This window comes from Ylistrum balloti, unplaced genomic scaffold (assembly GCF_031769215.1).
Source record: "Ylistrum balloti isolate Yb309-2 unplaced genomic scaffold, AGI_CSIRO_Ybal_v1 Utg370598, whole genome shotgun sequence".
NCBI classification, from domain to species: domain Eukaryota; kingdom Metazoa; phylum Mollusca; class Bivalvia; order Pectinida; family Pectinidae; genus Ylistrum; species Ylistrum balloti.
The window spans coordinates 1,252,243-1,269,061 of NW_026782370.1; the positions used below are offsets into that span (position 1 = coordinate 1,252,243).

A 16,819-nucleotide genomic window follows, 5' to 3' on the forward strand; every position below is an offset into this window, starting at 1 on the left:
GTACTTCCTATCTTGTTATTAATTGAAAATATGTTTTAATCTCTGAATAGTAATTTTCATAATTGCAAGACATTTATTAGGTAATATAGGATATGATTATCAAGTCAACAATATTGGTATTTGTTGTTGTTGACTTAATGTTAAGATCCCTGTTTAATCATGCATAAATACGAGCAAACATGCTTGAAAAAAGGTTGTGAAGTAGTTATACATAAACATCAAATCCTGTCACAAAATTGATGTCATAAACGTTCAACAATAGGCGTGTAACTGTAATTATAAACATGACTCCTTTCCCGATAGCTTTCTTAAGCCGAGGTTAACCAGAACTCTCTCTGTAATGGTACCATGGGTTTCCCAAGAGAGAGGTAAATAATCTACGCTGTTAACTGCTGGCTGCCATTCTTCATATGGTCTCACAGAATGACTGAGTTTCTATAATAAAGCAAAAAAAAAAAAATTTGAATAAGCAATCAGATATTATAGGCAAATGTTTTACTGAATACCATCAGAATGGTAACTGAATATGATTAAAATAGATTTCGAGTACGAATAATGAAATCTACGAATTACTACTAGAAGTCATTACAATGAAACATCTATTATTGTTCTATATATATACTGTATCTGCTCGATCAAAGAGATAAAACATATTTAATCATATACCTGGTATATTGTTTCCCCAGGCGAACGGTACACAACGATCAACCCTATCAGGAGTAAGGGTATGATTGGCAGTACGGAGATCATCCAGCCAGCGATAGCGGCCCAACTTGGATATTCATAATCCCCATAAGCAGGCGGTGTATATGACACAATACTCATTACCATTAACACCTGTATAAGGAATTTATTACAGTAAAACTGTCAGAGTGTACTTATAGTCAAAATGAATGTAATTCGGGTAACAGAGAAATATAATAATATATTAATAATAAAAACAGTATGACCGACGTTCAATGGTTTTATTTACATTTCAGATATCATTTAAAACATTAACTTGTCTTTTTCTTTTTAATTTAGAATGGTATCCTCCTTGTAAGTATATGTACTGATAAAGCTTGAATGATTGACATAAAGCTAGAAAGTGTGTTAGCAGAGGCGATGTGCAAAGCTTTGAAGTAACGTCGGTCAACATGGCGACAAAATGACTTCGATAAATAACATTGAGTTAATGGGAGGCCATTATGTAAAATGTAAATATATGGTAATGATGCTATCTCTAAGGGTTTAAAGCAATATATAAAAAACCTACCATATGACATATACTATATGTGTTGGTAATTATTCTAGACACTCGTATAGAACTTGATATTTCAGGTATTTTTCTTATATATATATGAAGTCAGATATGACGTTATCACAGTCATAAGAATCGTGCTATAGTTGTCTTGCTAAACGAATATAAACAGTAAATAATACAGTATATAATTCCTGAGATTGGGCTATTGTGAAATTCGCTCCATCCAAAAATATACAATTTCGATCTTGAAAATCAGAAAACAGTTCTTCGTTTGAAAACCTTTTATGCGACTGTTAATGGAACCATTTGTTCAAGTGATTACTTTAAAATCTGCACTGTGCGGAATTTTAACGAAAAATTATTTGTATATCATCCGGTCCCTTTAGTAAGATACTCACCGTTTGCAATAACTCCTGTGACTGATTTCAAATAGCTGACTACCACTGATATCAATTTTCGAATAAAATTACGTTAAATAGTTGGAACAAAAGTGATCTGATGTCATACTTGTAGATACACTGTGAACATAAACTGCTCTCTGAGTATAACTTATGGCGAGGTTTATGAATTTCTGAATACAGAATGATAACCTTGATTTGAAATATGATAAAACGATCAATTACAATATCAAACTAGGATTTCCATGGTTCTTTGAGAGTAAAGTCAATTAATATGGTAAGAATATTTAACATTCAGTGTGAATTTTGCTCTAAAAATACAATCAGAATCGATGCCCTAAATGGTTTGATTTAACGAAATCTATCTGGTTTATCTAGATGTCTTACAGCTGGAAGTGATACATCGCTGTAATGTTGTATTGAACTCCTGTTGCTGTTTAATATTATGTGTTAGAAATGCATGTGATTATTTACGTACAAATAATAGAAACGGCGAGAGGAAACACCAACAGAACTTGATGTAGCGAGGTACTTCCCTCCCGATCATCATCTCCACGTCCTTCGAGAATCTCTCGGCACCTTTGTGAATCAGATGACATGACAAGCAAATCTTTACCAGAGCTCAGGAAGCAGAAATCATATACTTATCAAGTAGCACATTAATAGTCTAAGCTGTCTGATATCTTTAGTGTCTAATAATAGGAAAATAGAACACAATTGGAAAATAATACAATGATTGACAGAAAAAAAAGCTATTTCAAAATGTATTGTCGGATTAAATGACAGTAACGGAAAACAACAATTTTATTTGTTATCACTGTCAGTTCCTTATACATCCTCGATATTCCCGGGGTTACGTTCACTTTCGCTGCACCCTGACACATCAGAGGTTGATATGCTCCTTTTGAATATTACAAACGATCAGCACCCAACTTCAAAGCCATTACAATATACCGTTATGTGACCCCGAGATTAGTTTGATTTGTAACAGATGATCAAACTATTCTTTTCATCATGTACACAAGGTGTCGCACATCGAAAATTCAGTTTTGCCATGACATGTTCCAGGGGTGCAGTGAGCGAAAGTGCTCGTAACCCTGTAGTATCGAAGATGTGCCTTAAAGTATCAGCTGCAAACTGGCACGCGTGAAAATGATAAAAGAGGCTTGCCACTTTTTTCTTTCTTTACCCTCGTCAAATACAGCTTGAATTTAAGGCACTGATCATGTATTCTCTAAATATCGCGATCCTCTATCACGCACAACAACCACTTTATCAATCGTCAAACCCGTCAGAATTTTGTATATATATAATGAAATGTACAACAGCTTTATCAATGCACAGTTAACAAAATGTCAATTTATAATATATCTTAATATTAAGATGTTGTATTATCATACGAAGTATTCTTAAACACAGAATATACATATAAAATGGTAATATTTCCCCCAATAATGAAAAAATATATCTATGCTTATTTGCAAAAAAAACTTTTCCACATCGGCGATAAATTTCAAAACTGTAATGTTGCACATACCATACAGCCAAGCAATTGATATACACTCTACAAGTGAAATACATAGCGGTGCAAAAGCTGCGATATACCAATCAAATATCTGATACAGGTATACTCCTGCCTGAAAGGTAAACAATCAATACGTAACTGTAATTACACGAGTTTTCATTATCATGCAATGATAAAACATTTGTTGGGTGAAAAGGTCAGATTTAATGTGAAAAGAAGGTGCTTTGGATGTGATTTCTGTTAATTATATTTTTAATAGTATGACATGATATTAGCTCTTAAAACACTATTTAATACTACCTTTTTCATGAACTGACTATATAATACTGATAACTATAATAAGTAAAGTAAATAATACTATATAAAAAAAAAAATGACTGTAAAATGAAATAGAAGTTCTGGAAAAATATACGTGTTTTCCAAAATGTTCATATAGTCTATTGTGTTACGTTCCATCATTACCTGTGCACAAAATGGTAAAGTAATCACAAATCCGAAGATTGATAAACATGCTCTGCAGACCGTTTGCCGTTTCTTCATGCATGGAAAGCAGTCCTCAAAATAGATGTATGTTATTTCCGTCAAAGTAAACTGAAAATGGATGGTAGATTTTATTTCTTCATAAAAGAAAATAATCCTGCTACAGAAAAAAACACTCCTAGGAAAGTAAACAATATTGCATAAATAATAGCTTTATTTTTTTCAGCTTCGTATTTGTTTTTCTTGTAGGTGGTATACCTACCCTATGCTTAGTCCTTCTCTTTCTCCTAATCACAACAGAAGCTAAGGACATTATTGACTACCTTGATATTTCTTTTCGATTCCAAAACAAATAATTGCTGTGGAAGGAATGTAGATATTTCATCGGGAAATTGACATATTTTGAAATATATATTAATAAAATCCTATCGTCTATATCAAGTTTATACCACCTCGGCATCCCTTAGATCACCGAACACAAGAACACATACTTGAGTATCCAATCCCAGTGTAATCATGGCAATGAAGAATAAAACCGCCCAGAGGTTGGGGAGGGGCATCTGTGCCAAAGCCATAGGATAAGCCACAAAACCTAATCCAGGGCCTGATAACAACAGAGAAATATTATAATATTTTGTTGTAGATTTTTATAGTGATAGAGATTGTTAGAGATATTATATCTAAACGTTTCGTACAAGGTCTGATATCATGCAATTATAAAGCTTTCCTTCTACTGAAAATCTTTTGTTATGTTGATGTTATTCCGAAAAGACGGGCTATAGACTTTTTAATTCAGATAAGGAACTTACCAGATTTAGCAACATCTGTCAGAGGGACGTTCGCCTGATGGGCCATGAATCCGAGTGCAGAAAAGATTACAAGGCCACCGAACACACTTGTAGCCTCTCCAGCGATAGCCATAACGAATGTGTCTCTGCGATTGAATGTAATTAATATGAAAATATTTATATATAGCTCGCATACAGATACAGACTGGAACTTCTCCACGCCATGAGGTCATGCATAAAACATGAAGTAACTGATCCGATTCCGTTCTATACAACTTAATGAATGCATAATGAAGTTTCAGAAAGTAAAAAAATACGTGTGCACAATATTCTATTTCAAACCAGACTAAAAAGACATCTAGCATTGTTCAGCGGTGTCGGCGCGGTTAGAATAATTTCTTCTTGTTAGAGGTGATAATTATACATAATGTTAAACCAACTCCTGCTGATCGGAGTAGGTATTGTGTACAAAGCCTACCCGCGACACGTAACCACCCCCAACACAAAACGTGCAACTCTCTCGTACCATTTGTTGATTTCACGAACTCAATAAAAAATTCAATACAAGACACATTTGGTATCGGTTACTAATAAGGTGAACACAATTATTATTATTCTGCCAATTCAAATTTTTTTGAATCGAGGTCTACTTATAGTAGCTCGTTACTACCTAACTGAGCAAGATGTGAGAGACCCATCGCATAAATGCTGATACTAAAAGCAATTGATAAAATCTTGTCTAAAGACACAGCAACGGCAACACATTGTAATCTTATCTTACTTCAGGACACATCAACTTTCACTCTTTCTCTTTTCTATTCTAGTTGGTATTATACTACCGTAAATGTTATCCGTATCGTGCGCGTAACAAATATATACATGTATGGAAGCCCTGTTTTATTGCCATAGTGTCGAACGTAGCACATAATTATTACGTATTCAAACCATATTTTAGTAATTGTATAAGATAGTTACATTATAGTTGATTAATTAAGGTGCATGATATTTGTATTCAGGGTTGAAATGGGTCGCGTGTTAGTGGCTGTCGTTTTAACTCTATTTTGTGGTTCTTCATATGATTCTTTGGCTCGCCATCGCCGTGATTGTTGAACCGTGAAGCTACATGAATATTTTTATTTCTTGGTTAAGGAGTGAGTGTGTATTTGAGAGCAAGTCTTGTATATACATATATAACCTATGTTTTACATTATAAATAAACATCATCATCTTTTTGCAATCTATTCTTTCAGTTATCATTTTCCCAGTAAACCGACCGACGCTTGTCCAAATAGCTTTCTAAAGCAACAGACAGCTACATGAGAACCGTAGTACCTGTCAATATTTGCCTTCATCACTTATATATTACTGTTAGCTGTTATCTTCATAAAACGTTTTGATTTAATGTGTCTTAGACTGAGAGTGACTTTAGAGAATTCAGATATTTCCATTTGACGATGAAAACTATTATTGTAACTTTGGTAATATACATATAGCACTTGTTGTTTGCATTGTACAATAAGCTTTGTTAGTTAATGATATCATTCAAATTGCCGACGTAGGATGCACAAACTTTTTCGTACCACATTTGATAAATATATAAATTTTGTAATGTGCGTGGAAGTATTACCTTAGACAGTTGTTATTAAATGTATTGTAACTGGCCATTGTGATATGAAGACCCCATCCGATCGATACTGAATAAAACACCTGTATTGCAGCTTCTAGCCAAACCTAATATTAAAAATGTACACAGATTAGCCAAACATAAAGTCAAAAGAATTATTACTCAGTATTCAAACGTGTCAATATAGGAATGTATTCTGTTTTGATACAGAACATCTACAGTTTTTCCAGAAGTATTTCTTCCTTAAGGTCAATGGTTTTCGATAGAAAGTTTAGATAAAGGTTAGTCACATTATGTATCATGTAAAAAGTTTGAATTATTTTGGAATACTTTTATAATTAAGTTCAACATCTCTATTCTTAAATACATAAACATATCCATAGCTTACCTTGATGTTTGTAAGAGTATTGAAATCTGGTTTAATGAAAAACTCAACTCCATCAATAGAGCCCGGTAACGTAAGATTGTGGACGAGCAGAATGACGAGGATTAGGTAAGGAAGAGTGGCGGTCACATACACAACCTGGTATATACAAGGAATAGGTAAAGAAGTGTGGCGGTTACATACACAACCTGGTATATATACAAGGAATAGGTAAAGAAGTGTGGCGGTCACATACACAACCTGGTATATATACAAGGAATAGGTAAAGAAGTGTGGCGGTCACATACACAACCTGGTATATATACAAGGAATAGGTAAAGAAGTGTGGCGGTCACATACACAACCTGGTATATATACAAGGAATAGGTAAAGAAGTGTGGCGGTCACATACACAACCTGGTATATATATAAGGAATAGGTAAAGAAGTGTGGCGGTCACATACACAACCTGGTATATATACAAGGAATAGGTATAGAAGTGTGGCGGTCACATACACAACCTGGTATATATACAAGGAATAGGTAAAGAAGTGTGGCGGTCACATACACAACCTGGTATATATACAAGGAATAGGTAAAGAAGTGTGGCGGTCACATACACAACCTGGTATATATACAAGGAATAGGTAAGGAAGAGTGGCGGTCACATACACAACCTGGTATATATACAAGGAATAGATAAAGAAGAGTGGCGGTCACATACACAACCTGGTATATATATAAGGAATAGGTAAAGAAGTGTGGCGGTCACATACACAACCTGGTATATATACAAGGAATAGGTAAAGAAGTATGGATGTCACATACACAACCTGGTATATATACAAGGAATAGGTAAGGAAGTGTGGCGGTCACATACACAACCTGGTATATATACAAGGAATAGGTAAGGAAGAGTGGCGGTCACATACACAACCTGGTATATATACAAGGAATAGGTAAGGAAGAGTGGCGGTCACATACACAACCTGGTATATATACAAGGAATAGATAAAGAAGAGTGGCGGTCACATACACAACCTGGTATATATATAAGGAATAGGTAAAGAAGTGTGGCGGTCACATACACAACCTGGTATATATACAAGGAATAGGTAAAGAAGTATGGATGTCACATACACAACCTGGTATATATACAAGGAATAGGTAAGGAAGTGTGGCGGTCACATACACAACCTGGTATATATACAAGGAATAGGTAAGGAAGAGTGGCGGTCACATACACAACCTGGTATATATACAAGGATTAGGTAAGGAAGAGTGGCGGTCACATACACAACCTGGTATATATACAAGGAATAGATAAAGAAGAGTGGCGGTCACATACACAACCTGGTATATATACAAGGAATAGGTAAAGAAGTGTGGCGGTCACATACACAACCTGGTATATATACAAGGAATAGGTAAAGAAGTATGGATGTCACATACACAACCTGGTATATATACAAGGAATAGGTAAGGAAGTGTGGCGGTCACATACACAACCTGGTATATATACAAGGAATAGGTAAGGAAGAGTGGCGGTCACATACACAACCTGGTATATATACAAGGAATAGGTAAGGAAGAGTGGCGGTCACATACACAACCTGGTATATATACAAGGAATAGATAAAGAAGAGTGGCGGTCACATACACAACCTGGTATATATATAAGGAATAGGTAAAGAAGTGTGGCGGTCACATACACAACCTGGTATATATACAAGGAATAGGTAAAGAAGTATGGATGTCACATACACAACCTGGTATATATACAAGGAATAGGTAAGGAAGTGTGGCGGTCACATACACAACCTGGTATATATACAAGGAATAGGTAAGGAAGAGTGGCGGTCACATACACAACCTGGTATATATACAAGGATTAGGTAAGGAAGAGTGGCGGTCACATACACAACCTGGTATATATACAAGGAATAGATAAAGAAGAGTGGCGGTCACATACACAACCTGGTATATATACAAGGAATAGATAAAGAAGAGTGGCGGTCACATATACAACCTGGTATATATATAAGGAATAGGTAAAGAAGTGTGGCGGTCACATACACAACCTGGTATATATACAAGGAATAGGTAAGGAAGAGTGGCGGTCACATACACAACCTGGTATATATACAAGGAATAGGTAAGGAAGAGTGGCGGTCACATACACAACCTGGTATATATACAAGGAATAGGTAAGGAAGAGTGGCGGTCACATACACAACCTGGTATATATACAAGGAATAGATAAAGAAGAGTGGCGGTCACATACACAACCTGGTATATATACAAGGAATAGATAAAGAAGAGTGGCGGTCACATACACAACCTGGTATATATATAAGGAATAGGTAAAGAAGTGTGGCGGTCACATACACAACCTGGTATATATACAAGGAATAGGTAAAGAAGTATGGATGTCACATACACAACCTGGTATATATGTTACAGTAAAGATTGTGAAATCAAGGATTTCGTGAAATGACTGAAACTTTCAGTGAATTCGTGTAATCCCTAAATCAATTTGTAATTTCACGAAATCACTAAAATCTTTAGGGATTTCCTGTAATTACTGGAATGATGCTTTAGTTACTTCACGGAATCCCTGGATGTCCTTTGCGTTAAATCATAGCAAAATAAATGTATTCATAATAAAAATAATTGACATTTGAGTCATGTAGTGTCTGTTATTTTAGGACAAACAGAATTAGTCTCGTGTGTTGAAGAAGTTTTAATCGTTACAAATATATTAAGATTATGTGCACATCAATAGCACTATTTCCATTTTTAAACAATGTTTTATAAGCATTCCGTTCCTAGTGTGGAAGTTGACAAGGAGACCAACAATCGTCTCGGTACTCTTGATTTTTTTACCTTGCCTGTAGATCTAATTCCCTTGATGACACACAGGTAGATAGCGACCCAGGCCAAGAACAAACACAAAACCAGATTTCCATTGAGCGAACCAAAGTCTTCTAGTCCAGTTGATATATCTAGTATGTTGTACCTACATTAAACGTGTTGTAAATGTTTCAGTGTCACACGATACTGCGATATATCATATATATATGTAAATAAACAATTTTCGTCATCTTTTTAAATTTTTAATTCTCACAAATAGTTCTGGATTATCTTATCCGATCTTATATTTTCGATCATAATATAATGTTTCAGATTTCACACACTGCTTTTTTTCTACTGGTTTGATGATTGTCAGGGTTGTGACCTTGGGATCAAACTCCTTACTTTAGATTGATATTATTTTCCTTGCGCAGGAGCACTTTCAAACATCACACATATCTTAAATATTTTAGTCTTCCAATTGTACATTCATTCATTCATTCATTCATTCATTCATGTTCCCTCAAAACCACATTCGCGTACGTACAGGTACTAACATACATTCACGTCAGTGCTTGGATACCAACAAACACCCACATTATACAGTATACGGTTTTAACAGTTTACTCGTGTGCTTTTAAACGGAATAAACTTCACATAATTCTTCCTTATTAATATGGCTTGCTTGGAATTTCCTTTTAAAATGAAAGATAAAATGTGAAGACTGTTGAACTGTAAATAGAAAGTTTGTTTCCGCACAATAACTTGCGTTTTCGACTTCCCCATGAATTTATCAATATGCTGACGTGAAATGCACGATTGTTGTAAATATGATATCTGAATACACTATAATGGGAGCCGTTACCGTGATTCTTTATTAGCTTTACTAGATATAAGATAGTAACGCCGGATTCACCGCTAAATTGATTCTTATTTTCGAGCATAATTTACAATGAAGAGTTAGGAACTTAAATATATATTTACATTACGTATACTTAGTTCTTGATTATAATACCATAAATCTCGCGTACCGGTATTTTAGTTTATATCGGTCAAAATATAATGTTCTCATTCACTAGTGTATTTGATTTAAACATATTTTATTTGTAACAGTAATACATGTTCGGCACCAGTTTTCAAACTTATATTTAGCCCTTTCCCAATAAATTTTTTTTACAATTTTGTATGGATAAGATGACATGGTTGCTTATATATATCTACATGTGTTTTGTGTGTGTGTTTGTGTGTGTGTTTGTGTGCGTGCGTGCGTGCATGAGAGAGAGAGAGAAAGAGAGAGAGAAAGAGAGAGAGAGAGGACGGAAAATGTTTTATTAAGATGAATATAAGATTATAATTAATGTGGTGTTTTTAACTTAAATACATATTCATATTTTAAATACCTTTAAAAATCTACGTTATGTATTTTACAGACAATACTCACTGCCAGAATTCCTCCTCCGCGCTATGGCCTTTAATCTCACGAAATATGGAATTCGCCACACTCGTGTTTACATTGTGCATGTACTGATCTTTGTCTGTGACATTTTGACCATATAAGGTAGATATAGTTGTCATTGATTTAAGAGGGATGCTGTCCTTGAAACTGAAACAGTATGGCGTGTTCCAGGCGTTTCCGCACGTACTCCAAGGTAATGGATCATGGAATGTGTAATATATGTAGTGTATTACCCATGTCATCAACATGATGTAATAGCACACTCCAGGTACCAACATAAGCTGTAGACTTAAACCAAGCCCTGTAGAAGGCAGGAGACACCAATTATACATTATTCTTAACTTTTCCAATTATTTTATTGATATAAGGTAAAGTATGGAGTCTGACGCAGACTGATTTCCTCGACACGAAATAATGATTATTAAAGGTTAAAAAATATGAAAATGTCTACCAAAATAGATCTACCCAGTCTTTATTGGGAAAGAATGATAACATCACCTTTGATAAGTGGACAATAGCTCCAAACATCTTTAAAAGATTTCCCGGAGAATTGTCCGAGTGACGTTTCCAGAAAGTATACCGGTATTACCAGGAGGAAGAGTGTCAGAACATACGGTATCAGGAACGCCCCTATGATGATACAAATGAATGTTTTAAATGTCAGCTTGAGATTCTGGTGAAGCATTAATATTTAAAAGCAGGAACGAAGAAGAAAACAAAAGAAATATATTCACTTTTAATCCTGATTCTAGTCTGTCCGGTTATATATTATAAACAGAACAATGTTTATATTTACTATTTATTAATTATTTTCACTCAACTACTTGTTATAATTTTAGGGACGAATGCAAGATAAACATAAACATTTGATGATCAACCTATCACATGATAACATGTTTTTGCAATAAAGCAACAAACAATACTTGACATTTGTTGCATAAACATATATGTTTTGTTTTTACAATATGCAAAACTCCAGATTAACAGAAAACTAGGTAATTGACTTTCAACATAATCAGATCTTTTATAATGGCGACATAGAGATTTTAACATGTAAGGGTCAGACACGCCATTGTAGCATACACCCAATGGACATAAAAGGTACAATCGGTTCATATATTAAAACGTATACCGTTTGTTTGGGGGTGATTTTCTTCTTCGAATATGTTACTGTAAAATCACATATTGTTGTGGGTATTGAATTTTGAGAGGATATTCCCTATATATATTTTTTGTTGGCACTTAATTTCTTGCTCACGAAATCCTCTGGTTCTTTACATATAACAACTTTTCATGGACCTGTAAATTCATGGATTTAGATTACCCTTGGATTCAACGAAAATTAATCCCAATGATAACTAATGATTATGCAGAAGTTAACATAAGTGAGTGTTTATTGAAAATAACAAACCAAAACGAACATATTGTACAATATTAAATATATTAAAAACTTTTTATGTAATCAATGGTCACAACTATCGGATTTCAAATATCTTAAGTACAAATTTATTATTTTCAAACCTCTTTTGTTCTCTATAGTTCCAAAGTAGATATATATATATATAAAAACTTACCACCGCCATTTTTCATGCATACGTATGGGAACCTCCACATACTTCCGAATCCCACCAAATAACCGAGCATTGTCAATATGTAATCCAACTTTCTATCCCATTGTTCTCTTTGACCTTTTTCTCTCTTTCCGGTATGTATTTCTGTGCTTTCTTCATCTTTTGTATCCATTATGATATCTATGTGTAGAAAATTAAATGTAATTTCGGTTTTGCTACGCAAAGTTACCTTTTTTATAGAGAAAATAACATAAACATCTATACAACTAAGAAGCATATATGATACAGACAGGGCAGTTGTGTAGTCAAGAAATTCTTACTCTTAATAACTACATTATCTTTAAGAGACTAATATGGCTATATTATTGCAATAGCCATGAAATCTTACAGATCGCTCCGTAACATCTGTCCTCCCTACTGATAATCACTTAATGAGATTCAAAATACGAATACAAGATCGGAATTGGACACACTGAAAGGAGATTTGGAGTGTGATGTAACGTTGAAAATGGACCCGCATTGAACGTGGAATCGATGCCCATTTTCAAGGAAGAACATGAAACCGAGAAGCAATTGAAAATGGAATGTAATTAAAAGTTAGATCTTGCAGAAAAATGATTCAAATATCTATCTATACGGCGCGATAGAAATGTGCAAGAAACTCCTATTCATAGAGAAACCATTACGACATGCGTCCAGGCCAGATACAAGGTTTCATTCATTCATTGAGTGACCAACATCGTAATTGGTTGCCATTGTGCCCGAGAAGGGCTTGTCTGTGTGACCAACATACATATTTCGTTGGTCTGTGTGACAAACACATACCTTTCATTGGCCTGTGTGCCCATTGATTCGACTGGATGTGGTGAGATTGGACAAGAGCATATGTGCGTTACAGAGGCCATATGTGCAAACCATATCGTCAGTGATGCTGCCGGATGCCCATCGGAAGCTACCGTGACTTTCTATACTTTCAATATATATCTATTATTTCATTTATGTATATATATATCATTTATCACTGATTGAGAGAGTGAATCATCTTGAATGTGGATTTTGAATGGTGCATACTGTAACTGTGATGTATTGTAAAGAAACTGTACATATTGTATGGCGGGTTTGGCTTACCTCTCAAGGAGCAGATGTCAAGTATTCCCAATCGGTTCTCGTTACAACACAGAATATAGCATTCCCTACTTCTAAGTTCCATTCATGTACAATAATACAATGTTATGAAATCTACCATTCCAGATTTTTAATTGCTTAAGTTTACGAAGATAATTGAATATATGTTTATTTTAAGCTACAAAAACGCGTAGTAAGGCATCGATCTGTATCACAAGTAGCTTTTATTCGTTCTGGTAGTTCTGCAAATAATTTTTATCTTTTTTTTTATTGAAGTGTTGTTTAAAAGAGTAAGGAGTTTCGAACACAAGTTTCATTCTATAAATATGTTCTCCTTATATTTCGATACTGATACTTGGTTATTTTACCATCAACTAAAAAAGCTTACCGGTGACAGCGACGTATCAATCGTTATCTCTATACTACATCCACTTGCTTTCAGTGACAACGGTACAACATGCGAGTCAGTGACGTATGATGAAGCTATCCTTCGCGTTATAGTATATAAACTATATATTGATGAGGTATCCGCCCATTTTCATCCAATCAAATAAGAAAATATCGTTCAAACGATATATGCATACAGCGACGATAAAGCAGGAACTTGGACAATTATTTTTTTCAAAACTATAAAAAGAAAATATCGACATGTGAATGAAACGGTGATTTTATCTGGAGCTCGATAAAGGCTTAAAGACTTTTTTCCTTCATATCACATAGAAAAATAGAATCATGCTTAAAAGATCATGATTGCTACTTACATATTTCCAAAAAGACTAACAATATGTAGCTCCTTTGAAAACCACATGTTTGCTTGACCAGTACACGATGATTACAAGTATGTATTGAAACTCCTCCTCCAGAATACCACCCAGTAACTATATCAAGATGTACAAATTGCTGCTACGACTTACTAAAGTAATATTTGAAGTGTGAAGTTACCGAAGCCCGCCATAACGGCAGTAAATTCTCCTTTGTCCAGGTGGGACCCGATTGACTCGATTGACTCGAATTCGGAATGTGATTGTCATTTTAGTAGCATTCATATATCTCACTTCACCATTAACGATTGAAACTAACTCTCTAATTGTCAACATGGGTTCTGTTAAACTTTCGGTCAAGATTAAGAAAAGTGTAAACACTTTTGGTGAACTCAGGGACCCGGACGTTGTCCGATAAGTTTCCCAACTAATGGATAATGCGCTGTTTAAAGATACACGTCAAGCAAGTTTCGGGATCACTGCCATGCATAACCAAATTAAGCAGTTTGAATCTAGGATTGATGATATGGAGCAGTACTCTCGTCGTAACTGTCTCAAATTTCGAGGCATTCCTGAAGAAGAGAATGAGAGTACTAACGACCACATTATTCATATCTGTAATGATATGCTGGGAGTCATGGTTGCTCGTGAGGACATAAGTCGTAGCTACAGAGTAGGTCTCAGAGATAAAAAAAAATGCCCCGTGACATAATTGTGAGGTTTACATTTTACCGCACCAGAGCGGCAGTCTATCAGGCCAGATTTTCACTCCTCCGTCAAGAAACCACCACTCTCGATGATGCTATTGATGATTCAGCGTCTGCAAGTTCAAACACACACGTGAACAAACTATACATCAACGAAGTTCTTACTCAAGCTAGATCATAAGTCTTTAATAAAGACCATTTAACCAGCGTCAGTTGCATGCTTAGTTGTCACCTGACACCCATGGTGCAATATACATAAATACTTATAATGTCATTAATGTAAATCAGTTAAGACTCAATCAATACGTCACTAAATAGTGTTTTACAAAACATACCAAATCAAGTAGACAGGTCATGACTGGTACATCAGTTGGGAATCTTTGTACGACAGAGGTTATTTATACGATACTGTTATTGTATTTGAAAAAGAATGCTGTAACCTATAATAGTGTACGTTTATCTACACTAAATGTTATTTATTTATTATTCTGAGTTCAGCAGGTATAATATGTGAACTTAAGACACTATCTAGTAGCAAAAGTGTTCTTGATGTGTTTACAGAAATTAAATGAAAACTCAGAATAATAATAATAATAAACCCAGCAAATTCATTGATGTGTATATATGTATATATATATAAGTCAACTCTCTAAATTAATGTAGTCAGTAAATATCTTACATTGTTTAGAGCTACTGAGGTATATACAGATCTGAGTGTGTTTTATATTTACTTTCAGTACCTACATGCACATGCTATACATGTAAGGAACTACATATACATGAGTTGAAATAGACTCGATATTTACGCCAATATCTTCTAACGTTGTCTTCTTTACCAGTTTATGCATGTTTTACATTGCATATTGTAAATCAAGGGGTACTCACTATCAATGTCTTAATACTGTTACCTTAGTGTTGTCATATAACTGTTACCACCCAGCACTTCATCCTAAATGCAACGTTTAATATATACAGCAATTTAAATTATTCTGTAAAATAGTAGTTCAATTCCTGTTCTACGGTACTAGTTACGAACCAATGTTACGAAATACATTGGCTCGTCTCAATTTATATTAAAGATACAAAATGTATATCCAAATGATTTACTTTGGCGATGAAATATGCAAAATCTGAAGTTTTATTGGTATTATCCAATAGTACTTTTATGTATATTCAAGTATTTGCAGTTTATGAAAACTTTCAAGTTTTCCTTATGTTCATGTGTTAATCTATATTATTTCATATGTTGTAATTACGACTGGCTCTACCACAAAATGAAGTTTTTGTACTCTATTTTTAAACATAGTCTTAATTAAATAAATGTTTGCACCTAAAGATAATTTAGTATGGAAGAATCTAAATAGGTAAGAATAGATCTGTTCGACGAAAGTGAAGGCATGCATTGCGAGATATTAGAGAAGTGTGGTAATATGTGTGTGTATTGTATATTATCTGTATTTTTAAGTATGTTGTCTTCGTTGTCTTCTTTGTCTCTGTTTGTATCTGTATTTTCAAATGTTGATAGTTCCAACAACCAGCATTTCTCCTCATCCTACATTTTTACACACATGTGCCAGGTTAACTTTCGATTTCACGTTTGTGTTGTTATTGATCCAGGCTAAACCTTTTTTTCGAGATTGAAGGCGCATGTGAAAGTAAAGGAAGGATTTCATCACCAATCACTATATTGTTATAAAAGTAAAGCACATTTCCAATACATGTCTATCTGTAAAGTCACTGACATGTATTTAATATACTTTTTACATTATATTGAAACTAGTCCAGGACCTGTTTGTAACATGTCTATTAAACATTTTATTGTAAGGTCTTTAAGAAACAAACTTGAAATTTTAGATACTGAATTATCTGATAGTGATGTTTATGTGTAACGGAATTCCATCTTTCACCTAATATATCTGATGCT

At 34.4% G+C, this 16,819-nt stretch overlaps 1 protein-coding gene across 1 annotated transcript; it reads right to left on the bottom strand.

The window, feature by feature from the left end:
• Nucleotides 1–276: 276 nt before the first annotated feature.
• LOC132556903 (sodium- and chloride-dependent glycine transporter 2-like) lies at nucleotides 277–12,474 on the bottom strand. The gene is made up of 13 exons (XM_060221357.1): nucleotides 12,306–12,474; nucleotides 11,230–11,361; nucleotides 10,717–11,032; nucleotides 9,309–9,441; nucleotides 6,447–6,581; nucleotides 6,062–6,165; nucleotides 4,456–4,580; nucleotides 4,138–4,250; nucleotides 3,629–3,757; nucleotides 3,179–3,278; nucleotides 2,120–2,220; nucleotides 667–837; nucleotides 277–435 (listed from the first exon to the last, which is right to left on the bottom strand). The coding sequence occupies exons 1-13, from the start codon at nucleotides 12,472–12,474 to the stop codon at nucleotides 277–279; spliced, it is 1,887 nt and encodes a 628-aa protein (XP_060077340.1).
• Nucleotides 12,475–16,819: the final 4,345 nt, after the last annotated feature.

Coding starts and splice junctions, on each gene's coding strand:
- LOC132556903 (XM_060221357.1), bottom strand. CDS start 12,474: ATGGATACAAAAGATGAAGAAAGCACAGAAATACATACCGGAAAGAGA. Junction 6,582..9,308: donor GAATTAGATCTACAGGCAAG/GTAAAAAAATCA, acceptor TGTATATACCAG/GTTGTGTATGTGACCGCCAC. Junction 3,758..4,137: donor CACTGGGATTGGATACTCAA/GTATGTGTTCTT, acceptor ATCCATTTTCAG/TTTACTTTGACGGAAATAAC.